The 27,139-nt window shown below is 36.4% G+C and overlaps 3 protein-coding genes and 1 long non-coding RNA gene across 6 annotated transcripts; 1 reads left to right on the plus strand and 3 right to left on the minus strand.

Annotated features, from left to right (window-relative positions):
- Positions 1-256: 256 nt before the first annotated feature.
- LOC117787928 (serine/arginine repetitive matrix protein 2) lies at positions 257-5,010 on the plus strand. Of its 3 annotated transcripts, none has more exons than XM_034626567.1 (2): positions 257-3,518; positions 3,693-5,010. In XM_034626567.1, the coding sequence occupies exons 1-2, from the start codon at positions 354-356 to the stop codon at positions 4,845-4,847; spliced, it is 4,320 nt and encodes a 1,439-aa protein (XP_034482458.1). In that variant the 5' UTR covers positions 257-353; the 3' UTR covers positions 4,848-5,010. The 3 variants fall into 3 exon arrangements, with proteins under 3 accessions (XP_034482458.1, XP_034482457.1, XP_034482456.1); XM_034626566.1 differs by having other exon boundaries at positions 257-3,120; positions 3,283-5,010; XM_034626565.1 differs by having other exon boundaries at positions 257-1,862; positions 1,902-5,010.
- Positions 5,011-8,322: 3,312 nt separating this feature from the next.
- On the minus strand, positions 8,323-17,199 carry LOC117788585 (GATA zinc finger domain-containing protein 8). The gene is made up of 3 exons (XM_034627374.1): positions 16,737-17,199; positions 16,095-16,395; positions 8,323-9,606 (listed from the first exon to the last, which is right to left on the minus strand). The coding sequence occupies exons 1-3, from the start codon at positions 16,885-16,887 to the stop codon at positions 8,640-8,642; spliced, it is 1,419 nt and encodes a 472-aa protein (XP_034483265.1). The 5' UTR covers positions 16,888-17,199; the 3' UTR covers positions 8,323-8,639.
- A 3,154-nt stretch (positions 17,200-20,353) lies between these two features.
- Positions 20,354-21,179, minus strand: LOC117787612 (C-type lectin 37Db-like). Its single transcript, XM_034626183.1, has 2 exons — positions 21,072-21,179; positions 20,354-21,008 (listed from the first exon to the last, which is right to left on the minus strand). Exons 1-2 carry the CDS (start codon positions 21,129-21,131, stop codon positions 20,388-20,390), a joined length of 681 nt encoding a protein of 226 aa, XP_034482074.1. The 5' UTR covers positions 21,132-21,179; the 3' UTR covers positions 20,354-20,387.
- A 563-nt stretch (positions 21,180-21,742) lies between these two features.
- On the minus strand, positions 21,743-22,725 carry LOC117788216. Its single transcript, XR_004617744.1, has 3 exons — positions 22,660-22,725; positions 22,046-22,598; positions 21,743-21,984 (listed from the first exon to the last, which is right to left on the minus strand). It is a non-coding gene; the product is annotated as an uncharacterized LOC117788216 (long non-coding RNA).
- Positions 22,726-27,139: the final 4,414 nt, after the last annotated feature.

A 27,139-nucleotide genomic window follows, 5' to 3' on the forward strand; every position in this document is an offset into this window, starting at 1 on the left:
TTTAAATTTGGACAAATTATGAATTCCCTCGTGCGATTTCTTATATTCATGGCATTATTATATTTGATTTGTCTTGTGCGATTAATTTACGAGATGTACAGCCATTCAAACTGTGCTCATTGAAAGTGTGAACAAAATGTAGAGCAGTTTATCAAATAAATAAAATATAAGGAATACTTTATTCTGGCAAAGGTTCCTTTATAATGTTTTTAGTCTTCATGAATTTTGACTTTAATACTTTTTCGGAATATTTCAAAATTTCTATGCTAAATTCAAACACAAACCGGAAAAGCAACACCCAAAAACTGAAGCTCACCACAAGTATAAACTTTGATCTTAAATAGTTAACCACAATGAGTATCAATGAAGCAGATGGGGACAAAACGTGCGAATGCTCCTGTGGGAGCCTGTGTTTTGAAAGCGATACGGATCAGGATATCAAGACGGATGAGCACAAGAAGCATAAGAATAAGAAGGATAAGAACGATGAGAACATGGAAAAGGGACGTCAATACACCTGGTTTAATGAAAACGGACGACTGATGAGTCGCAAGCTAACGAATTACGAGAGTCATCTGGAGGACGAAGTCCAGAAATTGCAGGATGCACTATTTTCAATCTCCTCCCACTATGCAAAGATACAATTTCGATTACGTCAAATTGCCGGCGCCTCAGGAAATGAGCGTTTGTGCCTCCTTCGGGAGCTTCAGAGGATTACATGCCAGGGCATAGATTCCAGTCGGAATAATGATGAGCTACCCACATTGATGAGCGATGCTTACAGCATGGGAGATGTTCGCGCTCGACAGCAGAAGATCCTTACACAGCTGAGGAAACGCCTCTCAGATCTAGCTGAGGTGACCGATTCTGGTTTCTGCATTGAATCGGAAAGCAGCTACAATTTTCGGAAATACGAAAGATCTTATGGCACAACTCCGTGTGAGATAACCTCAGACGGTACTGTGGAGCACGGCAAGTACTGCCCTTGCATTATGTGCAGAGAAGAATTCTGCAGAGAATCGGCTTGCAAGCGAGGCTACCTGGCCGAAACGTGGCCTAAGCTATGCTGCAGTGAAGATGAACACCGTGAATGTCAATCTAAAACAAAGTCAAAATCTAAGAAAAAGCGACAAAAGCAAAAGTCGAGGAAATTGGATAAAATATCACCCAGAAGATCTTCCCGCCGTGGTAGTCTTAATCGATATTATCGTATGCCGAGTGAAGGAAACCGTCAGGACTCTCCGAATGCAGGGAAAAATTCCATTTCCAAAAGTCAACGAGCAACTCTTACAAGTATCAATAGTGGAGGAATACGTGGCAGTTCCATAAGAGGAAAACCTCCAGGTAGCAGACACCAATCAGAAACAGCTTTGATTAGTCAACTCAGCGGAAAAAGTCTTTCTCAAAGTGTGGGAAAACGTTCCAGCCAAAGAAGTTCCAGTCAAAGGGGCCCGCAGGGATCTGTGAATCGTATCTCCATTGGGGAAAAAGGTTCGGGTCATAGAAGCCGGCAGGCATCTCCGAATGAAACTTCTGGTGTGGGAAGTAGTCCCAGTCAAAGAAGCACGCTGGCATCTCCTAGTAGTAGCCCTAGTTTGGGAAAGAATTCCAAGAAAAGAAGCCAGCAGGAATCTATCAGTAGTTCAACTAGTGGAGGGAAAAGTCTTGGTCGAAAAAGCCCACTGCTTTCGATCTCTGCCAGACGTAATAATATCGATGGAAGCTTACCTTTTCTTAAGAGAACATCTTTAGAAAGTCTAGGCAATCAAGAAAGCAAAAGACAAAGTAAACTGAGAACAAGCAAAGCAAGCTTAGACAGCAAACGCAGTTTGATGAGTGCACGAAAATCAAATCCAGACAAACGGGAACTCGGCAGCAAGGTTAGTGACAAAGGAATACATCGTCAGTGTGGAAAGAAAACTATGCTAAGCAAACTTTCGTGCAAATTGACACGGAGGTGCAGTAAGAAAGCATCAATTTCAAAAAAGAAACCGAGCTATTTAGAAAATAAAGATGAGGATCAAAATGAGGAGAGACAAAGTGTCAGTGCAAATAAGAGAGATGAATCTCCAAGCTTTAGAGAAGATATAGAAGATGATCAACAATATGAAGGCAAAATACATAAAGGATCAATTCTTCGCAAACTTGAAGGCGATGCGAATGAAGATAAATCAGAAAATAGAACGTCTAGAAATCAAGAAGATATTGATGAACATCAATATGCAAATGAGGATAGTCAGTCATTGAGATCGTATGCGTGGAAACAACCTCTCGTTGTTTATTCAACTAACGAGGAGAATCGTCACTACTGCAAGAAAAGTTGTAGGGGAAAATGTGCCAAATCTGGACAATGTGGGAGAATTCACGACTGTTTAAAAAAGTTTGAGGCAATAACGTCTAAAAAGAGTAATGCAATCTTAAAAATGTGTAGTGCTCTGGGATTTTCCCAGATGCATACGCCTCATCGAATTAGTTCTCGAAGCTATCAGGAACTTAATCAATATCGTGTAGAGGCCCATAGAAATAGAAGAAAGCAAAACATATCTAGGGACACATTAGACGAAGATCAATTTCACTATGAGAGCCAGGAAAGTAGAATATCTATCAAAAGAGGACAAAGATCAGTACGAAGTAGTCCGGAGAATGAATACGATAAAGATCGAGGAGAGAGTACAAGAAGTAGAAAAGTAAGCAAGAAAGGAAGAGCACAAAGCATTGCTGAAAAAGAACTAGACGAAGATCAAGACCAAGATAAAAGTAAAAGAAGTAGCACAGCTAGCAAAAAAGGAAATAGATCTATACAAAGAAGTCCCCAAGATGAATACGATCAAAGTCAAATAAAGAGTGAAAGAATGAGCGCTGCCAGCAATAGAGAACAAAGAACAATACGAAAAAATCCTAAAGAAGAATACGATAAAGATCAAGGAGAAAGCACAAGAAGTAGCAAGGTAAGCAAGAATGAAAGACGACATAATATTCCTGAGGAAGAATTGAACGAAGATTTAGACCCAGAAAATAGTAAAAGAAATAGTACAGCCAGCAAAAGAACTCAAAGATCTTTACGGAGGAGCTCTCAAGATAAAGATCGAGAAGGAAGTACAAGAAGTAGCAAGGTAAGCAATTATAGAAGAAGACAAAACGTTTTTGATGAATATGCAGAAGAAGACAAGAGCAAAAGAAATAGTACATCCAGCAAAAGAACTCAAAGATCTGTGCAAAGAAGTTCTCAAGAAGAATACGATCAAGATCGAGAAGAGAGTGCAAGAGCTAGCAAAGCAAGAAAAAATGGAAGAAGTCAAAACATTTCTGATGAAGAACTGGATGAAGATCAAGACAAAGACAAGAGTAAAAGGAATAGTACATCCAGCAGAAAAACTCAAAGATCTGTACGGAGCATTTCTCAAGAAGAATATGATAAGGATCGCAAAGAAAGTACAAGAAGTAGCAAGGTCAGCAAGAATCGAAGAGGACAAAGTATTCCTGAGGAAGAATTGAACCCAGATCGACTTCAAGAAAATATTAAAAGAATTAGTACAGCTAGCAGAAGAGATCAAAGTTCTGTGCGAAGAAGTTCTCAAGAAGAATTCGATCTAGATCGACAGGAAAGTTCAAGAAGTAGCAGGGTAAGCAAGCATAGAAGAGATCAAAACATTTCTGATGAAGAACTGGACTCAGATCAAGACAAAGAAAAGAGTAAAAGAAATAGTACAGCCAGCAAAACAACTCAACGATCTGTACGGAGAAGTTCTCAAGAAGATTACGCTAAGGATCAAGAAGAGAGTGCAAGAAGTAGCAAGGTAAGCAAATATGAAAGAAGACAAAACATTTCTGTTAAACAACTGGATGAAGATCAGGACGTTGACAAGAGTAAAAGAAGTAGTGCATCCAGCAGAAGAACTCAAAGATCTGTACGGAGCAGTTCTCAAGAAGAATACGGTCAAGATCGAGCAGAGAGTACAAGAAGCAGCAATGTAAGCAGGAATGAAATGGGACAAAGCATTTCTGAAGAAGAATCGGACGAAAATCGAGACCAAGAATATACTGAAAGAAGTAGCAATCCAGTTAAAAGTGGTTGGCGAGAAAGCATTCGTCTTGATGAAATAGATCTAAATCGAGAAGAGATGAGAAGGAGTAGCAAGTCTTTCAATAAAACTAGGGGATTACTACATAGCCGTCTTATTAACTCGCTAAGTAATACACCGAAAGATCCAATTCAGAACAAAACGGAATGCCTTACTCCAGCACCATCTGCGATTTTCACACGCTCCATGGTAGAAATGACGACAAATATTGAAAGAGATAATACCAATCGGACAAACACGATTAAGAAGATAAGTCAACGTCGAGAAACTAAGAAAAATTGTACTAAAACTGTGAATTTCGAGAAATGCCCATGCCCATGTAAAAACCAAGAAAAGAAAACTGAAAAAAAATTCTTCAGTTTTTCTTTTGAAGCTCGGCAATGTAAATTGGCGAAACCACAAGAAAATACCAGTACTAAAAATCAGACATGTGATTCGAAATGTCATTGCGTTAAGCCTCAGTGTGGTCATCACCAGTTACTGCGTCCATTCTCCCATCATTCCATGTTGGAGTTGCCCTTACTATATCCACGGGCCATCGGCAAGCCCAGAAAGATGACCAAATGTGAACGAAAAGATTGTAAGGATGCCAGCTGGAAAGGTCGAAAATATTTTGAAGAATTGAGCAAACAAGTTAACAACCCCTACATACTGAAAGCCCATGAGACTCAGACGCCAACTACGAGTACTAAACAATCGAAATTTGCAGAAAAACCGTCAGCTTATAAAGATCCAATGGAGGATGACGTATACACTGACTGTTAGACTGCAAATCAAACGAATAAAAAACCAAGATTCACAATTTTAGGTTAGCCTAAAGCACACACAAAATACGTAGGTAGAACTCTACCTATTTGACGAGTGTCTTGGGTTAGTTTAGGATTAAAATTTCTTTGGTTTTCCCATTTGTCCTGGAGAGCTACGGCAATTGATTTATATTTTTGATGCATTGTTAGGTAAAGTGAAATAAATGTTTGCATTTATATATTTAAAATACAGTTAATAATATAGTAGAAAATATTTTCTAAGAACTGTTTACAGATGGCAAAAATCCAGTATTTTGTACTTATAACTCTGCTTTTTGAACTGAATGTAAGGAAGTCGAACATTTCAATTTATTTAAATTATCTAAGTCTATCTGCGAATCAAGCCAGAGTCCGAATCTAACGTGTATATAAAGAGAATATTCTAGTAATTCAAGATTATTTGTTCTAAAAAAAAGATAGTCAATACTTGGTAATAGACTTTGTATACTCAGTTTTAGTAATTCCTTCTTAAAACAAGTATAAATTTTACGTATCGAAAATAGTTAATTCAAGATCATTCGACATTGATGTGTAGTAGGCACATTTGGCTCATTCGACGCCATTTTCATCATTCGGCCCAAATGTGGACTTCATTTCAGTACAAAATCCGAATGATCATTTTGGTTCATTCATAATTAATGTGAAGATTTTTTGCCATTCGTCCCGACGAATTTCAGTATTTTTTTTATCGAGCACGCGATGCTTATCGATAAACTCGTGAAAAAAAGCAATTATCACCTTACCCAGCTGTTTTCTTTAATAAAAACGGTAGGCATTAAATTTGCGCCAATTATAATATCAAAATAAATATTAATATGTTGTTATTGTCAGCATTTTATAATTTGTGCACAGAAACCTAACAGCTGATTTGCTTTGGGTGAATATCAAATGTCTTGGCAAATGTGAGTGGTCGTGGAAATAGAGAGTTCTATCGGGTTGTAACATCTGCCAACTACTGATACCGTAACCTCAATAGAACCCTTTAGCGAAGTCATTGTTTCGAGACGTACCGAAACCAAACCCGAAACTAATATCAGTTTCAGTTTCATTTCCTTATAAGGAGTAATTAATAATCTTTCAAATCAATTGAATTAACAATCAATAATATTTTATTTTGAATTGAAATAAACTTTATGCTATCCAAGAAAACTTTAAGAATAACTATTTCTGTTGTCGTCAGTCACTTATAACATAATCTATTGAAGTTATAAACAGAACTGAATCCTTGGATAAACTTTTTCTCTTACCTAAAAACAAACTTGTTAAGTTGTAAAGGAATTTGTCACTCTATCTGACATCAATCATTTTCGGACAGTACTTACCAATATTTCAATTTATATATTCTCTTTTTCTTAGCCACTTTCCCATACCAAAAGAGTGTACAAGAGAGATGACGCTACCTTTGATAAGCAATCCATAATAAAACCAGCAAATTCAGCCGAGTAGTTTTTGACTCAAAAACTGAGCTCTACCCTCAACGTTTTCGTATGCTGGCCATGGTCATTGAACCCATGCAGCATCCCTTAACTGGGCTGCTCTACCAAGGCTAACAGACAATCAGACCCGATGTGAGGGAACCAGTTTCTGTAATCGTGACCGTCGCGACGTTTTGGCAATTTTCCGCGCATGTGCGACGCATTTTTGCAGGGCAACAATCTCTTAGGTAGAGAGACGGACCAGAAACAAGCGAACCATACCATGTCATACCGTGCCGTACTGTAGCATACCCGTCTAAAAGGGCCAAGGATCGTATGGACCGCATTGAGGGTTGTTTTTATCTTGGCAAGCAGACTCATTGTTCTCTCGCTTTCAATTCATTCATTGATGAGTGCATGGCCTGTTCCTAAGTTGGTCTATATGATTTTTGGCATGCCCACATCTGGTTACGTTTACCCCTCACCTCACCTCTCCTCTCCACGACTCGACCTTGTTATGTGTGCTTCTCAGTCCCATGGCGCATGCGCTGTTGGGCTTATCTTTTGTCTCATTGTCGACTGGTTTTTATGACGCCTTCTGTATTAATGCTATCAGCGTCTTCTGCTCAGGGTTTTGCCTCACATCTGGCCAAATGTGTGAGTTTGTCATGGTCCAAGCGCCGAGTAGAGTTATAGAGAGAGACAGACAGAGACCGAGAGAGAGAGAGAGAGGGAAGCTGCCTCTACATATGTGCAAGATATGCTAATGGTCTGGCATGTTAACTGATATGTGTACAACCAAAATCGACAGATAAATATATTACAGTCTGTAGTGTGAAGATGGTACATAAGATAATTAGCAATTGATTGTTTGGGAGAACTGATTTTGGTAAAAGATTAATTTAAGCAATAACAGTACGTTATTAACATACTTATTAATGATCTTCATAATGCACAAACAGTTCTGAAATCAACACTACAAAATAAGTAAGTAATAATAAATGATTTTAGTATGATTAATTAATGTCGTTATTAAAATTATTATTATTATTATTATTTAAAATTATTGGAATTGGCTTCGAAAAATTTGTATTAAAAATGCATTTGAATATTTTAATCTACTTTAAAGTAGCGAAGAATCTATTTTAATTACTACAAAAAACAAAAGAAAATCAGGAATAACTCAGGAATTATTGGGATGGCTAGAGATTAATTTGGAAATTCAATTCAATTCAGTTTATCTTAGGATATCTTCGGAAATAATATAAGAACCAATATTATTCGTCTTATTTTAAATAACCCAAAAGTGGGATGGAAATGTATCTTTAGTAAAAATTAAGGTTTAATTTTCAGACTAAAAATATATTATTTTTGTGTATAGGATCTGAGAAAAGAATCTGAGAAAAGAATCTTAAGCATTCGTTTTATATAATAATAAAATATCTTTAGTAAATTTAGGGATATTACAAACATTTGTATTATTATTAAAGGCATTTATAATCAGACTTGACTTCAATAAGTTTTATAATAAATGTATTTTATTTAACGTTTTTTCGTATATATTTACAACGCTTTGCAAAAGAAAATATTACGATTATAATTATGATATTTGGGCTATAAATATTTATAGAGTTATGTAATGATAATATATTTAATATGTTTTTGCCACTTTTAAATTAAACTTAGAGGATAAACAATGCTATTCACTCTGCATTGGCAAGAATTCAAATTGTTACGTCTTTGTACCGAATTAAGATAAAATAGGAGTATCTTCAAAATAAAACAAATAATATAAAATAAATGTGAACGTAAAAGTAAGATTTTACATTTATGTTTTTGTGATGACACGAGGCTTGGATAAGAGTTACTTGGTTTTACTAAATAGACTTATTTCAGTATAAGATTATAAAGTGAACTGAAACATTCTTTAGAGGCGACTTAGAACTAAATTAACGTTTATAATAATAAACTAAATCTCATACATTGCTAACTTTCTATGTCTTTGCTTTGTGTCTTTTCTTTGTGTTTCGGTTTTGTATATGTATTTTTTTTTTTTTTTTTGGGGTATAGCTATAAAAAAAGTGATTCCATAGGGGTTGCTACATTTGGTACTAGTTCTAGTTCTTGTTCTTTTTGGCATGGCACAAATTTGGCATTGGAAATTTGCATTGAACATGTTTGTTTTGTGTATGGCAAATTGAGAAAACAATTTTAAATAAATGAGAAAATGTTGATGGCAAGAAAAGTATGTGCTTTGAGCAGCTGCATTAATCCATAATGAGCTTTTCTATTAAGTCTACCCAGATTCCCCAGCTAATGATCCTGATTCCTTTCCCCTATTTGGCTGCCTCGCATTGTTGCATTTGCACCACGAGCAGCAGAATGCGATTCATCAGATTATCCGCCTCTGAATCTTCCATGCTATTCAACTTGGCCGAAATGAATCCACAGAACTTTGAGTTGAGTACCTCGCGCACCGTTTGGGGTGGTGGCAACTCGAGTCCTCCAACAGCTGCAGCTGCTGCGGCGGCAGCGGCATTTTGTTGCTGCCGCAGATGACGATGTTGTTGCAGCATTTGATCGTCATAATCATCACCCTCGATATCCGCATCCTCGAGTTCATCCGTCTCGCCATTGCGACGACGTTTCCTCATCGTTGTCGGCCCATTCTCAACGGCACTATTATTGCTACGCGGCGAATTGGAGTCGAGTATGATGGGATATGGAAAGTCTGCATCGATGGCCTCCAGCTCTTCCACTTCATCGGAGACATTGTCATGATCCTCATCGCCGCTGCGCAATGAACTCGCGTCCATATCATCATAGCTCTGCTGATGTGAATTCAGGACTCCACTGTCATTCCTTGTCGAGCTCACTCGACTATCGTTGTGGGCCTGAGCTTGAGCCTGGGCCAAGGCCTGTTGATGGGCGGGCAATGGCTGAGATGCCACCCCTCCCACTCCGCTGCCACTTCCGCTGCCATTGCTGCTCGCACTGCTGCTGCTCCCCGCAATCCCCGCGCCTCCAATTGACAAATCCAACTCGGGCTTCACGTAGTAATCGGCATAATATTCATCGCTGCTCAGGTTCAGACTCGAGCATTTGGACAAATTCAACACGGTGCTCGACGAATCGTTGAAAGCCGAGCTCAACTTGAGTGCAGCAGCTGTTGCTGCTTTGCTCGCACTTAGTAAGCTGTGTGTGTTGTTGTTGTTGTTGTTACTGTTGTTATTATTATTGTTGTTGTTGTGCAAGTGCTGGGCATAGGCGCTGAGACTGAGATCGCTGGCATGTGAGGCGCCCCTGGAAGAAACAAAATAATAATCAGAAACCAAATTAGTATATTATTTTTATTAACATTCACATTTTAACATTTGAAAGAGGGACAACGGAAAAGACAGAAAGGAAAAGAAATATAGATGTTTACAAATAACACTATGTAACAAGATTTTTGTCCATGGGTAGTAATTGTTATTTCCTAGTCAGTTAGGTCCCAAAAGTATAGAAAACAGCTATTGTCCCAAGATAACTTTGCTTTTGTGACCATGACAGCTTTTTTGAAAAATACGTTATCGCCTATACTTATATATTGTATGTTAATGTTCAATAAAGCATACCAATTAAAGAACGCATTTGAAAACTATTTTACAAACATTGGTTAAACCCTAAATGCAGTACACACTACATTAGAGATTTGTTGTGGTTTATTGAGAATTGTTTCTTATTTTATTACAGCTAATTTCGTTCAAACATGGCTTGAGCAAAGTTTTCGAGGAATATTAGGTGGTTTCCATACTTTTAAGACATAGCGGACTAGGAAATAACAATTACATCCCAAGGACTGAGAAATTTTTTATTTTTGTTACATAGTGTAATTTGTTTATTATTTACATATGAATTTTACTAGTTAGGTTTATTTGAAGACACTATATTCTAACGTATATCAAGATCCAGGCATACTAATCGTATTGGCGGGACTTTTTATCCTACATTCATAAAGTAAAGCTTGTCAAAAAATTGGACGGCTTGTTTTAGATATTTATTTTTTTACAAATACCAAAGATCACTTTTAAATCAAGTAATTTTCATTAAAATATGTCTAAAATCAATTTATATTCTTAATAATCGATCATAAAATTCGCTATTTAATACGCTACTTTCTATATTATAAATTAATAAATGAAGAAGTGTTAAGATTGTGAATACTCGCATTAACCTAAGTTAAATACAAATTTCCTGGAATCACAGATATAAGTCTCAGTTTAATAGCATATGGCACTACACTGATAAAAAAAATGTTCTAAAATCAAGATTTTGGTCTCAGAACTAAGATTTTTGGTCTAAAAAAAGCGTCGAGAACATCAAATTCTTGAATTAAGAGAACACATCTTGATTTTAAGAACATTTTAAATAAGACCAAGTTCTTATTTTAAGAATAAATGTTCTTAAAATTAAAATCAAAAAATAAAATAATTGAAAACTATTTTTTATATTTATATTTTTTTTATTTTTAAATTTTGATTTATTTATATTTTATTCTGTTTTAGTAATTTTATAAATGCTATTTTAATTTGTTACGAGGGGGATTCGAACCGCCGCCTTCTGCTTCACAACTGAAGCGGCCTCTCTAACCAGAGCTCCACGGTGCCATCATTTGTTTGATACGAAATAGTACCTATTTATACTTTCCTAACAATTTAAGATTTTTATTCTTAAATTAAGATTTTAAGATTTTTTAGATTAATATCTTAGTTTTAGTAATTTGGTCTTAAAATAATCTTATTTTAAGAACAAAATATTTAAGATGAATGTTCTTGATTTTAGAAGTTGGTCTTTTTTTTCAGTGTATGATCTTACTAAACTCCACAAAAAAAAAAAAAAAAACAATTAAACATAAAAAGTATAGATGAAAGACCTTCACTTAGTAAACTTTATATTCGAACTCAATCTACAATTCTTCACAAATCTCTAGTCATTGCAACAATAATGGCCAGATAAATTGAGAAGAAAATTTTGTAGAATATAATACAATAGTATCAATGCTATGTACTTTCTTTTCCCCTCTTCGACACTCAGTTATTCCAAAAATAGCAATAGAAACGGAGATAGACGCCAAACAACCCCAAAAACACAATTGAAGATAGTGCTCAGAGGCAAACCCCAAAAACGCAAAATCCTACACAAAATACCCAAAACTGTTGATGGTTTTTCCTACATAAAATACATATATGTACGGATCTCAGGCTTGGCTCGATTTCCTGTAACTCGCAGTGCTCTACTCAAATTTCAAGCGCATTTTCCACAGCTGCTGCACTGCCTCAAACTGAAGACGTGGCTATATTTAGATGCACAAGAAGAAGAAATTCTCGCATGTATGTATATTACTCCTCTTCCCCCTCATGGTCACGCTTTGGTCCAGAGTTTAGGGGAGAGAGGCGAGGGCGACTCTTTGTATTGCCCGGAGCAGCAGGTAGTTGACAATTGGAACTGTAAAACGATATGCGAGGCAAACGTTTTTCACATTTTCAGTTTTCCTTTTGCTACAACCAAAATAATCACGGCCAAATGCATTTTCACATGTTCCAAAAAACCTATTCGCTTTATTTGTTTGCGGTTGTTTTCGTTTGGGTTCCTGGGTTTTTTTTTAATTTCGGCTACTTTTCTCTCCCGACTGAGACTTGTTCTTATCAATGTTTGCTTCCGCCTGTCATGGACATACCAGACTTATAACGGACAGTTTGCACTTCTATTAAAATGCGTTCTTCTTCATTCCTAGAAATTCCAGTCTTTACGTTTATCAGCACAAACATTTGCGGCTGTCGTTGGTCAAGTTTCCGCTGTTAGCTGAGTTCACTTGATAAGCCACGTTGCTGACATGTCCAGAGATTGGCTCAATTGTTTCGGAGCTCAGCTGCGAATTCTTGGAATAATGTAGATAGATTTTGAAGAGGAAATCTTATAAATATTATATAATATATTAAATATTAGAGATCACTTACGGATATTTATTTAGCAAAATATTATATATAGGATTGTAGCAGAAAATAGGCTATTACAGCTTATCCAGCTACTGATATTTTTGCTACCCTTGAAATTCGAGCCCGAACTTTGAGTTCATGTAGTATATAAGATGGTTCGCAAACCGAACCTAAGTTTTGCGAATAACTATTTTTACTACTCATATCTCTTCAACAACAACGTCTAATACAATTCTACTACTATTTTTCTCATTTATTATATTATTTATTATACCTTTACTACTAGTATCCATTTTTCGTTACAGTCAATATAATATTTAATTTTTAGTTCTCAATACTCAGCTTAAGACTAATTAAGCAATAAATCGCTACACCTTCAGAATGAATTTTCAGAAATTCTCACCGTTATATTTGTAAAATTTCGAAATGAGAATAAATAAAATCGACAACAATTTAATCGCAGCAAATATGTATACATTTTTAATAACATAATATTACACAAATTGGGTATACGCCCAGTAATTTGTGGGGCCGCAAGTGACGCATATGCAAAAACAATTTCAAGACGATCGCAATGAGCCTCCGCCCCTCCCCATCCCACCACCCCACCACTGTTTCTCTGAGATTTTGTGGGGCGCGGTTGGTCAAGCACTCGAATAGTAGGGTGTGGGGTGTGGTGGGGGAGGAAGTGGCAGGCAAACAACAATTTCATCAATTTTTCAGCTCATTTGCTTATTAAATCATAAGCGTGACACAGAACCACAGTATACAACAGCAACTCATACACACAAAGACCAAGACAGAGAGAGAGTGAGTGAGACAGAGAGAGAGGAGAGAGACAGAGTGGTGGGAGGGGGAGCTGAGCCCTGGTCACCAGAGAGCAACCCCGTTGGCTGGTCTGGTCTCTGTTCGCGCATATTTTTAACCCTGATCCGTTCGCAGCGACGCGTTGCTTCAATTGCTTACACACACATGCACACACACACTCATACATCATTTGTGCTCTCACAGTCGCATATTTAATCTACGCTTCTTTCTAAACTTGGTCCATTCGCCGCAATCTCATTGCGAGCTCTCATTTTGTCCCGCTGATTGTCATTTTCATACAATTTCTCTCTCTCTCTCTCGTTGTGTGTTAATTTATCATGCTCTCTTTAACTGTATGGCCCACTCACACTCCTCGCGTTCTCCCACTATCACTCTCTCACTCTGACATTGGCTGCTGCGTTCAGTTCGTTCAGTTGATTTCGTTAATTCTCGCTCGCTCGCTCGTTCGCTCTGCCACCACCAGCAGCGCAGTCAGCAGCTAAGGCTAAAGCGTTTGTTGTTGTTGTTGGTCTTTGCAGCTTCCCTCGATTTTGTTTTTGGTTCAAGTGGCGATGCCGACGACAGCAGCAGCAACAACAACAACAGCAATGACAGCAGCCATAATAACAGCAGCAACAACAACGTTGTATAATTTTTGCTCTGGACGAGATCTGTTTTTATGGCTCAAGCCGCGTTCCCGGCCCGTTCAGTTCAGTTGTCTGTTATCAGCTCAAAATAATAAAAAAAAATTTAAATATGTATGTGTGTGTGTGTGAGTGTGTGTGTGTGCGGGACCCGGGGCCGCAGAATGACGACTCTCGACAACTGACTGTGTTGCCTCAGCTCTTGTTGCCGATGTGGGTACAGTCAATTGAAAGGAAATGGCCTTATTTCATATAAATATACATATGTACAGAAAGTACAATACACACACATACTCATACTCATAGGGCAGGGGTTGGGGTTGGGGTTGGGGTTTGGGGAGTGTAGCTCACAATATCGCAGAATCACAAACTGACGGCCCATGAGAACTGAGCCTGGTCTTTTCTTTGTTCGAATTGGTTTTTTCCGTCCAACAGTTTCGAGATTGAGTACTCAGCCGAGTACCCACACTCATATTCACATATATTCACAACTATTTACATATGCATGTGGGCCTGCATGTCTGTGTATTGGGCAGATGTTTTTACAGAGGCTTAGCTGAGATTTGTCTGGTTCTCGTTCTTTCCACATGCAAATTGCAAGCGATGCAACAACAACAATGATAAGAGCAACAGTACCATGGGCACAAATGTTAAATGCTTCAAAAAGACAGACGAGCGAGTGCCACAAAAAAGAAAGGACACTCAAAAAAACACTATTTTTAAAAGGAATTCACATTAAAAAAGACAGACAAAAACATATATTTTTTAATATATTAAAAACTATAAAATAATTCAAATTATTTCCGTAAAAAATTCTAACACATTATCAGTACAATATTCTCAATGTAGTGACTCATCAAGTTGTATGCTAATGTTGGGGAATACAGAACATTGTCTCTGATAAGGCTTCAAGGAATACCATATATGGAAGATTACAGTTGCCTTATCGGCAGTAAGGTAAAGACAGATGCCTTATTGGAAGTCTTAAATATAACCAACCACAAGAACCCATTTCTCAATTACCACAATCATGACTAAGCTGGGTCTTGTCTAATGAATCAATCCTTGCTACTTTCGCTAAAATCTTTAGGTGTTCCGCCCCAAAACCCACAAAATGAATCGACTTCTCACTTGACTGAACAAACAATGGAGTAACCTATACGGTACAATATTGTGTGTACAATTTGTTCACAATAAGAACAATTTCAATTTCAAAACAAGATCGAATGAGTCATCATGAACCGTATACAATGTGGCAAAGGAAACATTCTTCTAGCACTATTGAAGAATTCTACATACTCGTAGAATTTGCTCTTTGATGTCTCCTATTTGTCACTCTTTCTGTGAAATGCAAAAAGAAAGCAAAGAGAAGCAACGAAAATGGCATATTGAATATTGGCTTTTATAATGGACTTGCCTTGAGTTCAAGTCGTGAAACGGACGTGACAACGATTAAAGTTTAGGCTGATTCGGAATTAAATGAGAAACAAAAAAAAATATATATATCAGGGTATAAAAAAAACCTTAACCAAAACATACGCAACGCTAACACAAAGCGACGAGCTAAAATAAAGAACCGTTATTCATGCATTGAGGCCGATCTTTGGCCCCCGCATTCGCCCCATACGCTTCTGTTTTTGTTTCTTATTCCGATTTCGTTTGCTATTGTTATTGTCGCTCTTATCGCACTTACTCCACTTGTAATATTAGTCAAGAGCCCCCGAACATGCAAAAGACAATTAAATATACGATGATTCGACCGATCGATCGATCGATCGGTCAATAATAACCAAATTCAGGTGGGTGTAAACTGAGCTCCTGATAAGACCCATATATTGTGTATGCAATGTATTGCGAGCAAGGTTTTCAAATGCTTTCTAGGTTATTGAAGTCGATCTCAAACGATTACTGATCGTGGCTAATCAGGCTGCACCTCAATAAAACAGCGAAACATAATAAAAGGTGACCTAATATCCCAAGAAATTCAATTTAGCGTATTTATCAATCTTGAAGAGTGGAGTAATTCTTCTAAAATTATAACTCTTATGATCGTTTACAGTAAATATTATTATCGCCCTTAACGATGTTTAAAAGTTAGTTTAAGTCAAATAGATAGAATTTAAAAAAAAGAATGGTTAAAAATAATTAATAAACAAAAATAGAAATTTATTAACATTCTTGGTATTCGATAAAAAAAAACCTAAGGTCCTGTAAGAATTTCCCTCAAGTGATCAACAAGTAAACATTAGGCTTGGGAAATTCATTTATTTTTTGGGACCAGCCTAATCATTTGTTCAACTTCTTCAGGGGATGATACGAGTATAAACAACGTTTAAACGCTTTTATATTGTTTTCTACTCACTTTCTCTCTCTGATGACATCTCGTAGGAAATCCATGGCTTCATACAGACTCCATTTTGGCTTAAATCCATTACCCATCAATTTGACATGGGCCAGTTCCCGGCGATAAGATTCGCGCAGAGATTTAAAAGCGCGCGCCACTCGACGTCCGGGCGCATTGAACTCCCTGCCAATGTGCTCCCAGGCACGATTCTTCTCCTCCTCGGCGCCCTTAAAGTTGGGCAAGCGCGAGTCCCACAAAATGGGATTGTCGTGGACCATCTGTATGAGCTTCAACTTATCGGAGGCGTTACGACGAACCACTAGAATTAAATAATATGAAGAGTTGTTGTCAATTTGGTCATTCAATTTAAATTATTATTAGTTAAATTACTATTAGTTAAAAATTTACTCAAAGTATGACAAACTTTTTGTATTTTGAATATCTCAACCTATCTCCTAGACTGTGTATATTATAAGGTCAAAAAACAACCCCTGGTATAAACAGCGTTGACATTTAAATTACTTCAACCAATCTTCCAGAAATGGAATTCAAAGTGAACCACTATATCATAAAGTTTCTTTTGGAAAGATCAGTTCAAAATTGAATACAGGGTATCAAGTCTTCGTCATGTCGAAGGAATAATTTGTTTAGCTTACGCACATTTCTTGATCTTTTGGGTTGGAACCGCGGCCAATTCGCCCTTAGGCTTCATGTCCAAAGCAATGGCTGCTGCGGCGGCGCTCATGTCCTGCAGCGAATTCGTGGTGATGGGTAAGGAGCCCGAGGCGGCGGCGACGGCGGCGGGCGCCATCAAAATATGTTGTAGTATTTGTGGATGAATGTTGTTGTTCTTATTGCTGTTGCTGTCCAGCAGCTTCACGTTTCACTTTTCAGTTGACACAAAAGTTCACTTAATCACAATCAATTCACAGTTTATATTTATATTTTTCGAGGCAGCGCGATCAGTTGGGTGGCAAATGCTTGCAACGACGGGGGCTCCTACCCTCTCACGACCAAGTTTAAACAGCAACTAAAAACCAAAACCAAAAAAATAACAACCACTGCGAGCTGTGACGGCCGCGACAGACGACGACGCCGGCAGCGACGTTAGCAGCAAGCCCGCATTTTCGAGGCGAAGCCAAAACCAACAAGAATGAATATCTCTTCACAACAAGCCGAACAGCAAATTCTCTTACACCCTATTAAGTGTAATTCTATTAACTTTAAGCATTATTAGTGTGAATTAGTTTAAAATATTTGGATTTTAATAATACAGTCCTATTTATTATTTCTTTTAAGAGTTGCTTATTTACATTTATTAAATGTAATTATATTTACTTTAATTACTAATAATTCTTATTATATATTGACGTCGTTTGTGTCTCTTTCACAACAAAACACAAATACTCTTTGTCAGAGTATCAAAATACAAGCGAGACTCACATTCACTCACACAAGCGCACACAGACATGGGCCAAACAAAGACCCAGGCGCAGGCGAAAGAGCCACAAAAATCACGCGCGCTCAACATGCGCAGTCCTCTCTGAGCTATTTTCGCTCTTCGGTGCTGCTCTGCTCTGCTTTGCTCTGGCCTGGTCGCTGCCTGGGCCAATTCCCAACGTGTGTGCGCGTCGGCATTACCGTTATCGACGCCTGCGTCTATGTCTACGCCTGCGTCGACGTCGCCGTTAACGATAGCGCGACGCGCGCATTGAGCTCAAAGAGCAGTCAGTCCAGGCCGTTGGCTTCGGGCCAGTGCTCGGGTTCGGTATCGGCCTCGGTCGCGTTGTCTTGCTCGGCTCTCTCTTTCGGCTGGCAATCAGACGGAAAAACGCCGTTTAATTGCAACAACAGAAAGTAAAAGCGAGCAAAAGAATGAGCGCAAAAAAGGCAGAGAGACTGAGACGACAACGTCACTCACACATACAGTAACAAATCAAGAACTGAAAATGTGTGTAACACAAAAATCCGTTGACGCGTTGAAGCCGTCGATGTTTTTGCTTCGCCGTTTTATTGTTGGAGATGGATGGGCAAATGATGAAGTTCCTTATACGATACCCTACGCCTTTCTTTCTGAGCATTATGAAAAAACAAAACCAACTTTTTATTTGTTTACTTAAATTTTTAAAATAGTTGGACTTCATAAATCTTACAATTTTTTTTTAAATTTGTAATATAATTTTATGTAAAAAATACTCAAAATAAAGAAAGGTAATTTTAATATTTGAGACGCACTTGGTATCTCATAAATCTCCCAAAACACATGAAAAAATCACAAAATGTTCAAAAAATCTAACAAAAAGTGCTTTCAAATATCACAATAATTGATAAGATATTTTATGGTTTTTATTAAATTTAATTTAAATAAATTTTTAATTGCATAAAGACTTAAAAATACAATTTAAATATTAGATTATCATAATATCAATAATTCTTTTACAATTTGAAAAAAGTAGTGACAGTTGTATTATATTAACAAAAATAACTATGTTTGAAATAACAAATTTTTATATTTACAACATTTTGTTTCGTTATTTTCAAATGTAATGGTCAATCTTACGATTTGAAGAAAACGCCCGAATAAATACCATTAATGAGGCAAAAGTTTGGGTCCTACTTTTGATTATTTTTAATTGAGTGCTTATTTTTCTTTGACCGTTTGTTCCATTTTCAGTTAGAAATCTTATATCTTAATTGCAAATTTAGAAGTGTAGAGCATATTAGTATGCCTACATTGCCGGGACCTTTCGTTTGCATTCATTAATCGTCTACGTCTACTTTGTAGCTCAGCTAGCGGCTCGAGCTTCAGCCTGATCAAAATTCTATGCAATGGCTTTCTTGCTCTCTCCCGCTCTCCCCACTTCCCACTCGACAATTGTTGCACTTATTTCATTTTCCATTTCGTTGCTGTAATGCATTTAACTGTCTGCAATTCCAAAGAGGGGATCGAGTGAAATAGCGTACGCTCTCATGAACGAGTGTGAGTGTGTGTAAGAGAGGGGGCTGGTTGGAGAGCGCAGCAGATTTGAGCCCGCTTAACGAAGGCTCTCTTTAGCTGGTGGTTGTGGTGGTGGTGTGACGTCGGAACGTCGACGGCGTTGGCGTCTGTGCCTGAGGTCGCGTTCAATTGCGTTTTAGTTGAATTTATTAATATGCCCATTTTGTGCTCGCTTGTTTTTGTTGTCGTGCTTTACATTTGCTTCGGCTTCGACAGCGGCTTCGTTCTGTCTACGCTGTGTTGGCTTGTTTCGTTGCCGCTGTCGCACAGTGGTCGTCTGCCTCTCTCTGCCTCTTGTGAAAATTTACAGCAACAGCCCAACATTTGGATCACACATGTTGAGTGCCAAGAAAGAGCGAGCCGATATGAAAAGCGCGCAAGGGAGATGCACTGTCAGTGTGACTCTTTCTCTCTCTGTTACTCTCTTGTTGCGCCTTGTTAATGCCCAACATTTGTGTCTTGCAACGTTCGGAACGTTCGCAGATAACAACAAATTCCCCTGCAAGCATTTAAGCCGCTGAAATCTAGTAAATAAAATCGACAACTCGGCAATGGCAAAAATAAAAAAAACAGAGAAAAATACGAACAAGCGTGCGAGGGAGAGAGAAGGAGAGAGTGAGTGCTTTTGTCTGTATGTAATTTATGCCTAATGAACTATTTCCGGCCAAGTGTCAATTAATGTATTCTGTGTGTTTTCAGGCCCTCCACATTCTCCATACAGGCCACAAGGGGGCAACAACAACAACAACAACGTGCCCGCACAAATGTTGTCATGATCATTTCTGGCAAAAAAAATACAAAAAATGTTCTGATTCCCATTCCCATTTTCTCTCAGTGCAAAGATCGCCGTTTGGAGCTGCCGTTTCCGCTGCAGCCTTTTCGCCTCTCTTTTGCTTCTTCTTCTTCATTATTTTCCATTTCTTCTTTTTAATTTTTCAAGCCAAATTAAAAGTCATGCAAGCGGAATTTGTTTTCTTCTACTGATTAAATTCTCGTATGTTTCAGATGAAATAAATTTAGTATTTCATATACATATGTACATATGTATATATATTTTTTTTTATATTTGTGCTTTAATTGGGCAATCATAAAACTGTTATTGTTGGCTCTGGCGTGGGAGGGGAATGGCTGAGAGGATTACTACAACAAGAGTACTAAATTTTGGTATGAAATTGAAGATAAATAGGTAAAAAGACAATTACAGAGTGTAGAGCTTTTCCCTATAGGTTTTTCTTGTAATTAACAAAACATATTTTTTATTTATCCAAGAAATTAAGCCATATTTTTTTAAATTGTCTTTCGTTATTTATTTTCTACTTTGGGCTATACATTTCACAGATAAAAGATCCTTCAACGTTGCAATCTTGATCGTTCATATTGTACCCTTCAGCTCTATACTCCAAAAGGACGCATCTCTCAATATTAAAACTATGGTTGGGCTCTCCCTGATGCCAATTGAAGAAGGGTGCTTTATGGCCAGTGGTATGTGAAAGATACACTCCTTTATGACCCAGATCATTGATGTCTATCCAAGTGAGAGGCTGTAACTTGGGTATCAGCGCATCCAATTCCCTCTGATTTTGTAGACTAGCCAAGTGTCCACCGAGTTCGTGGCACTTGTGAACAGCAGTAAACCAATTCGATCCTTGATGTCTTTCAATATAATAATATTTTGATCCAATTTTCTCAAATAATCCTTTTTGATCCTCTAATTTCTCCTGGACAGAATTCAGTTTAAGTTTAGCCACCTCATCCTGTAATATTTTCAACTGTTGTTCAATATTTTCAAATTTCATTTGTGTTTTCAATTTCTGGCTAAGATCCTGGCTATCGACTTGTTTTTGTAATTGGACCGTGTGCTCCAAAACGGGCTTTACAACTGTAAAACAGTATCTACCACAATTATTATCTAATTCTTTGGATTCCTTGCAGGTCTATAATGATTACAAAATTAATTACATTTAGCTATTCAATTTTTTTTGAATGTATAAACTCACTTGAGAGCTTCCAATCAAAATTAGTCGAGAGATTAAAATAGTTGTTAATATAATTTTCATCGCAGTTCTTCCAATATAAACCGCCTAGTTACGAATACAACACATAACTGAAGCTCTCGATTTGATCATTTGTAAATATTTTATAGACTGTTTCATTTGTTTGAAATACTCGTATGTTTACTTAATAAGATTGGAGCTGATTATCAATTTTCAGTCAACCGCTATCAATGCTTTTTGCTAAATTATATTCTATTAATAGTGACATAAAAATATAAAGGAAGATTAATACTCTAGCTAATAGACTATCATAGCTTTAACGTCTCAGCTCAGAATTCTCAAACAAATTTGAAATTTTCGTATGATTGATTGATTGAGAAATGAGTTTTTGAACGAAAGTATTATATATTTGGAGAAATCTCAGGCGGAATGGGTTTAGTTGCGGTCAAAATAATGATGTATGTAATTCAAAAATTTAAAATTAAAGGACTTTTTGTTTATCTAAATAAATTTTTTTTTTGTTTGTAATTCTATTGTAAATTCAAACAAGAAAGGCACTCGATCTGATCAATACGTCTTATAAAGTATTATTATTATTTAGAGTTGTTTCAATGGGGCGTGGCAAACTTTGTGCTCCTTTTCTCCCATTTTATGCTTTTTCTTCTTTTATTTACATTTTTTAATTCTTCTTTTGCATTTTTGAGGCCAACTTTAAAGTCAAGCAAGCTGAGTTTATTTTCTACCGCTGATTACATTTTCGTATGTGTGAGATGAAATACAAAAAATTTCGCTTTTTTTTTTTTTTTTTGTTAGTGCGTTTAATTGGGCTGTCACGGTTACTGCTCGGTGGAGAGGGGAATGGCTGAAAGGATTACTAAATCGAGAGTTCTGATTTTTAGTATGGATACAAAGAGATCTGTAAGAAAAAAAAAATATTGAATGGTTGGTAGGAAAGTTTGCACACTGCAGTAACTTACAAGGTTTTCTTAGATTTTTATTTTACTTATGATTATACAATTCACAGATAAAATATCCGTCAAAGTTGCAATCTTAATCGTTCATTTGAAACCCATTGGATCCATAATCCAAAATGACGCATCTCTCAACATTAAGGTTATGATTGGCTTCTCCCTGGTGCCAATTGAAGTTGGGTGCTTTATGGCCAGTGGTATTAACGCATTGAATTCCCTTCAATTTTGTAGACTAGTCTAGTGTCCACCGAATTCGTGACACTTGTGGACAGCAGTAAACCAATTCTCTGTTTGATTTCTTTCAAAATAATAATACTTCGATCCAATTTTCTCAAATAATCCTTTGTAACTTTTAGACCTTCTTCCTTCTGATTTCTCTTGAACAGAATTCAGTTTTAGCTTAGCCATCTCATCCAGTAATATCTTCAACTTTAGCTCAATATTTTCAAATTTTTGTTGTGTATCTTTTTGTTTGGACCGTGCGGTCTAAAATAGGCTTCACTACCTTAAAACAATATCTACCGCAATTATTCTCCAGTTCTTTGGATTCTCAACAAGTCTATAGTGATTGAAAGTTTGATTATATTAAGCTTTTTAATATTTAGAATGCCCAAACTCACTTGAGAGCATCCAATCAAAATTAACTGAGAAAATAAAATAGTTTTTAATATAATATTCATCGTAGCTCTTCAAATATATGCCTTTAAGTTAAGAAGACAACAAATAACTGAAGCACTCGAGCATATGTACTTTTTTATAGACTGATTGATTTCTTTGTTTCGCTCTGATTATCAGTTTCGAGTCAAATGCTATCAATGCATTTTGCAAAATTATATGTATATTTCTTGTGGCAGTAACATAATTTTATAAAGGAAGATTGATACCCTAAAGTTTAGGGCCTAAACTATCATAGCTCAACGGCTCAACTCAGAATTTTAATTTAAATTGTAAGTTTTCATAGGATTTATCGACGGAAAAATTAATTAAAACTTAAGAAATAATCTTTATTCTATGAGTTTTATTATTTTACTTATGATTATTTTTTAGCAAAAAATAAAACTCAGGAATATTCATTATTTTTGATCAAAAAAATAAAACTCATAGAATTGTGATTATTTCTTGAGTTTTATTTTTTTGAATCAAAATTAAAACTCAAGATGTTATTTTGACAGTATAAGAAATAAATTAAAATAAAATTGTTATATTATTGGAAATATAATTAAAAAAATTTTTTTGAATTTTTTTTTAAATTCAAAAATGGTTTACTGATAAGGAATGTACTATATATAATTTTGGCCATATATTCCTTATAAAAAAATCAAAATAACACGTCGAGTTTTAATTTTGATTCAAAAAAATAAAAGTTAATAAAATAAAAGTTGTTAAGAAAGATTAATGATTGGGTATCATGGCCATAACGGCTCAGCTCAGAATTTTAATAGAAGTTTTAATATTTCATAGGATTGATCATATAAAATAGGTGAATTACTTTGACTTCAAGTGAAACAAGCTATGGCAATAGATGAGATATATGTAACATACAAATTTGTTGGATCAAATCGGAAATGCCAGACAATTTGATCGTTTGGTCTTATCGGGGCAAATTAATCACAAATTCAATGCAAATACCCAAAGTGGGCTCTGGCTGTAAATAAAGCCAATAAATATTGACACAGGTCAGAAGAGCGTAGGGCGAAGTAGAAACCGCCAGACGAAGGATGGCACGAAAAGAAGAAGTAGAGTGGAAAGCAAAGCAAAGCAAAGTAAAAAAAAGGGGGCCGGGAATAAAGATCGGTAAACTGTTGCCGTTTTCGCTTTGGCCTGTTACCCGGTTTCTATGGATTCGATAAGCCCGAAAAGCGAACCCTAATTGAAGCCAGCAGAAGACTCAAGTCAGACCCAACCCAAAACCAACCCAACTCAATTCAATCAGGCAATAAAAATTTATATACTTAAATGGGGAATGTTGTATGTGTCAACAGCGGGAAAGAGAGGGCGAAGGAGAGGAGAGGGGGGGGGGCAACACATCAAGACCAAGTTCAAAATAATTTCCAACCAATAATTTGTGTTGCTTAAAGAAGAAAAAGAAGCGGCAGATGATCGACTAGACGGGAATTCAAGTAAAACGATAGACAAGCGATCGAGCAATCAAGCAAAACGAGCCCGAAACGCGAAAAATCAGTTGACGTTGTTGCCGTTCTTCTTTTTGTTGTTGTTGTTAGTGTTGTTGTTGTTGTTGACGTTATTGGCGCTGAAATATTTAAATTTTGACCCAACCCCAATCCAAATAAGTTTCATGGCGTAATGTTTGCAGCTGTCTGCGAGTCTCTCTTTCTCACTCTCCCTCTCTCTCTCTCTGTTTTGGTTTTCTTTTTGTGCTGTACTCGCATTTTGGTCCCTTGGGGTCAAAAATTGTCGCATATAGTTAAGAACCTAAAGACGACAGCGACGTGTCCATAAACCCGTACAAGAAAAGAACGTACAGCAAAAACAAATGTCGCAGTTTCAAAAGTTGGCCATGTGCTTGACGATTCGTAACGAAGCAGTCGTAATACCCATTGAGTTCATTCGTTTTGAGTGTTTTGAGTACTCTCGTATCTAGACAGAATAAGAGTTGAAGATGTAAATGAATGAGTAATGTTCTGAAGTGGGTTCGGCTTGACACCTTCTAAAACAAATTACCATTTCTTATTTTCAATTTAAATGCATGATTTTTCTTTGAGATTATTTGCATCGCATGATCTGCTGTAAGAAATCTTAGCTTTACACACAAAAATCTAATTAGGGAAAGAAAAAATGATCTTGATTTTGTGTTTTTAATTAATTTTAATAAGCTCATGATTTTAAATATAATATAATCATTTACCATAATTTACTTGCCTTAGGATGGCTTTTCCTTATGTTAGATCTTACATTTAAATCGACTGCTTATTTTAGATATTGTCAGTTTGAAACTGATTACTGCCAAATTTAAAACTTTATATTCCTTTAATAGTTAATTTATAAGATATTAGTATATTGGGTCTTCATAAGGTATTCTTTATCAAATATATCATTTTAAGAGTCCTTGTTTTTTCAAATAATATTAACCTGCTGCGGTTTTTACATTGGGTAAGATTTTTCGGAAGTGAATATTTTTTATCTATTTTAAAATTTATTTTGGCAAAATTTTGCGGATTTGTTTTTATTTAAGTTGGTGAATGTTAGTCCGATAAAGTAAAAAACGATCAAATTTAGCTACTTAGTCTAAATTTAATGTGATAATTTCTATTGTTTTGCTATAAAATAAGAAGTGAAAAACCGGAACATGCCTCTATATATTGAATTCTATATTGTTAAGATTCTTACTATTTCTTGTTTGCATATTGTTTACAAGAACAAAATTATACAGGATCGGTTCAAAAGTTATTTTATCTGTTACAATTTTTCTATCAACTAATTTCTTTTACGATTTATTCCACATATGCCGATTAAATTTCATTAAATTCAGAAAACATTTGGGAAATTTATTTTATTTATTTATTTATTAATGTCAACTAAAAAAGTTGATCTAGTGCTATCTAAAATTTTGAATAATGTAAGATTAAAATGTAAACAATCGTTCAAAAAATTAATGTTTCAGAAAATATTATTTATATTTTTAAAGAAATTTAGTTATCAGTTAAGCAAAAGAGACTCCATTCGATTAGCATTGTTATATAGCTGGCGTAGAAACAATCTGTTAGGGTATTTACTATTCGGCTAAGATAATAAATTGGTCATTCAATTGCTTAGCCAAGACAGCAACCGTATAAACATGCTGAAATGTGAATGTGTGTGCCAGTGTGTGTGTGTGTGTGTGTGTCTGCGAACACGCAGCCCGCACATTTCAACAATTTTCTACTTTGATCAGGCGCTGCTAAGAATCTTCTTATGTAGTTGTTGTTGTTGCAACAATTGTTGTTGCTTGATTGCATGTGTTGCCAAATGCTTTTTGCTGGCAGTTGCATTTTTAAATTAATAAACAAGAAAATGCGAGTGAGTCAGTTGGCAGCGGCACACACGCACTCACACACATAATAATATGTAGATGTACTTACACACAGATACTTAAAAATACAGCGTATCTATGAGATACTTGTATTCATTAGTTTACCCCAACGACAGCCACCAATCAAAAACGTTTTCTAGCTGCGCTCTCAGCTCAGTTTATTACCCATTGCGGTTGTTGTTGTTGTTATTCTATTTGTTGTTGTTGTTGTTAGCCGAGCACTTGGTTTTGTGCTGTGTTTGTAATCGCGGTTTAGTGTAGGCCAGCACTTGGACTTGCCTCTTCTACTCGATTGTTGTTGCAGCTATCGCTTATCGTGCCGCATTGTTGATTGTTGTAATTGCTACAAGTCACTGATATTGCTGTTGCTGCTGTTGTTGTTGCTGTTGTTGTTGTTCTTGCTGCTGGCCATTGGCCGTGGACTGATAATATGAGGCTACGACCGAGAGTGCCACGCGGTTTTTAGGGCCTGCCACATGCATACGCGGTTTGTAAATGAAGTCTTTCCACATGTGCTGCTTATCTTCTGCTTGCGCTCTCTCTCTCTCTCTCTCTCTCTCTCTCCCTTTGTCTGCTATGAAATACTTCCATTTGTTGTTAATTACTCAGCTTGTCTTACCTAAAAACAACAACAGTGAACTGTGAAAAAAAAGCAGTTTCAACTTTGACCCGTTGGCCAGGGCATTGTTTGTTTTCCTTTTTGGCGCACAGTTTCCCACACGTCCGTTGCAGAATGAGAACAGAAAAATTTAATTAACAATTTACAGCAACATTTGGGCCATCCCCAAAAAAGAAGAGCACTCTAACCATAAGTCTGGCATAAAGTGCAAACTATAACATACTCAGTATGTTGTGGTGAATTTAATTATCGTATATATTATTAACAAAGTGTGTTACGATTAATGTGAAAATCTAAAGAACTACTTAAATGAATTTCTAATTATAAAATATATACTTATTGTTTTTTCGTAAACTTCTAAAATAAATTTTTACGTAATGACAATTTTGTAGTAATATTTTATATCCTAAAGTAGTACAAGATGAGAATGTATTTACCACGCTTTAATAAA

Source organism: Drosophila innubila, assembly GCF_004354385.1.
Source record: "Drosophila innubila isolate TH190305 chromosome 3L unlocalized genomic scaffold, UK_Dinn_1.0 0_D_3L, whole genome shotgun sequence".
In the NCBI taxonomy this organism is placed as follows: Eukaryota; Metazoa; Arthropoda; class Insecta; order Diptera; family Drosophilidae; genus Drosophila; species Drosophila innubila.

Bases quoted from the DNA above. Each gene is read 5' to 3' on its own strand.
- LOC117787612 (XM_034626183.1), bottom strand. From the start codon at position 21,131: ATGAAAATTATATTAACAACTATTTTAATCTCTCGACTAATTTTGATT. The intron at 21,009-21,071 runs GTGAGTTTATAC...TAATCATTATAG, and splicing joins TTTTGATTGGAAGCTCTCAA to ACCTGCAAGGAATCCAAAGA.
- LOC117788585 (XM_034627374.1), bottom strand. From the start codon at position 16,887: ATGGCGCCCGCCGCCGTCGCCGCCGCCTCGGGCTCCTTACCCATCACC. The intron at 16,396-16,736 runs GTGCGTAAGCTA...ATTTAATTCTAG, and splicing joins AACCCAAAAGATCAAGAAAT to TGGTTCGTCGTAACGCCTCC. The intron at 9,607-16,094 runs GTGAGTAGAAAA...TGTTTCTTCCAG, and splicing joins GATGTCATCAGAGAGAGAAA to GGGCGCCTCACATGCCAGCG.
- LOC117787928 (XM_034626565.1), top strand. From the start codon at position 354: ATGAGTATCAATGAAGCAGATGGGGACAAAACGTGCGAATGCTCCTGT. The intron at 1,863-1,901 runs CGGGAACTCGGC...AAAGGAATACAT, and splicing joins GAAAATCAAATCCAGACAAA to CGTCAGTGTGGAAAGAAAAC.